At 66.9% G+C, this 1,181-nt stretch overlaps 1 protein-coding gene across 1 annotated transcript in view; it reads left to right on the top strand.

Moving 5' to 3' along the window:
- Nucleotides 1–1,181, top strand: part of LHX3 (LIM homeobox 3) — a 7,720-nt gene that overhangs the window by 5,021 nt on the left and 1,518 nt on the right. Inside the window, 2 exon segments of the mRNA XM_027766287.1 lie at nucleotides 463–665; nucleotides 1,143–1,181. The exon segment at nucleotides 1,143–1,181 is cut by the window's right edge and continues 20 nt beyond it. Of these exon segments, the coding sequence (XP_027622088.1) occupies nucleotides 463–665; nucleotides 1,143–1,181 (242 nt within the window).

The following is a 1,181-nucleotide window of genomic DNA, read 5'->3' as shown; positions in this document are numbered from 1 at the left end:
CCGCGCCTGCCCTCCCGCCGCCCGAGGGGGGGCGGGGGGGGGGGGCTCCCAGCAAGTAGTATGTGGGGGGGAGTCATTGTTCAGTGAGAACGGCTGTTAGGAATGAAATGCCCAAATTTGTAGAATTCTGCCGCACTTGCTCCCTCTTAAATTGATCTCTCTTGTCACTAATGCTGAGGGCGAGGAAGGCGTAGGCCTCTGGGGCCCGAGGGCACTGTCGCGGGCAGCCCTCCGTCCCTCCGAACCTTCCCTGTCTGGAACAGAGCGACAGCAATGCCTCTGAGATTGTCCAGACCAGAACGTTGGCGCATTCTGCCCAGGCTGCCTGGCGGTGACAGGGACAGGCAGGCCCCAGCCCAACTCCTGGCACAGACCTGCCGCCGCCGCCGCCCTGCCTCCCTCCAACCCGCGTGGAGCAAAGGAGCAGTGTGCCCCGCTGAGCCGCACCCTGTGCGTCCACAGGCGCTTCGGGACCAAGTGCGCGGCATGCCAGCTGGGCATCCCACCCACGCAGGTTGTGCGCCGCGCCCAGGACTTCGTGTACCACCTTCACTGCTTCGCCTGCGTCGTGTGCAAGCGGCAGCTGGCCACAGGTGACGAATTCTACCTCATGGAAGACAGCCGGCTGGTGTGCAAGGCGGACTACGAGACCGCCAAGCAGAGAGGTAGGGGCTGAGCTGGCTGGGCCCAGCCGCCTTCCCGCAGAACGGCAGAGCGGGGCTCGGGCCAGTTCTGGCCCTGGGGACCACCCTGGCTTCCACCCTGCTGCGGAATAGCTCTTTTAGGGGCCTGGGGACATGACCTGAAGGCCTTCCCCTCCAGACTGGGGCAATGGGGACACCCTCCTGAAGCTGCTGTAGTGAACAGACCCTCTGGGGGGAGCCGGGTCTGCCCACCCAGCCGGTCTGAATTCTCTCTCCAAGTCCTGGGCCCTTAGAACGAATAAAGGCAGAGGGGGGAAGAGAGGGAAGAGGGGACGCCCCCTGCGGAGGCGGAGGCTGGGGACGGGTCTGCCGTAGAGCCCCCTGGCTGGGCGCTGCCGGCGGGCGTTTGGGGCGGCAGTAACGGCGGCGGGGTGGGCTGTGGTTCTGCGCCCCAGGGCGGCGCACAGGGGCCGAGAGCCTCACGCTCGCCGCCCGCAGAGGCCGAGGCCACGGCCAAGCGGCCCCGCACGACCATCC

This window comes from Tupaia chinensis, unplaced genomic scaffold, assembly GCF_000334495.1.
Source record: "Tupaia chinensis unplaced genomic scaffold, TupChi_1.0 Scaffold142100_1, whole genome shotgun sequence".
Lineage (NCBI taxonomy): Eukaryota > Metazoa > Chordata > Mammalia > Scandentia > Tupaiidae > Tupaia > Tupaia belangeri.
The sequence above is the reverse complement of the archived record's forward strand: the minus strand, read 5'-3'. Positions and strand labels throughout refer to the sequence as shown.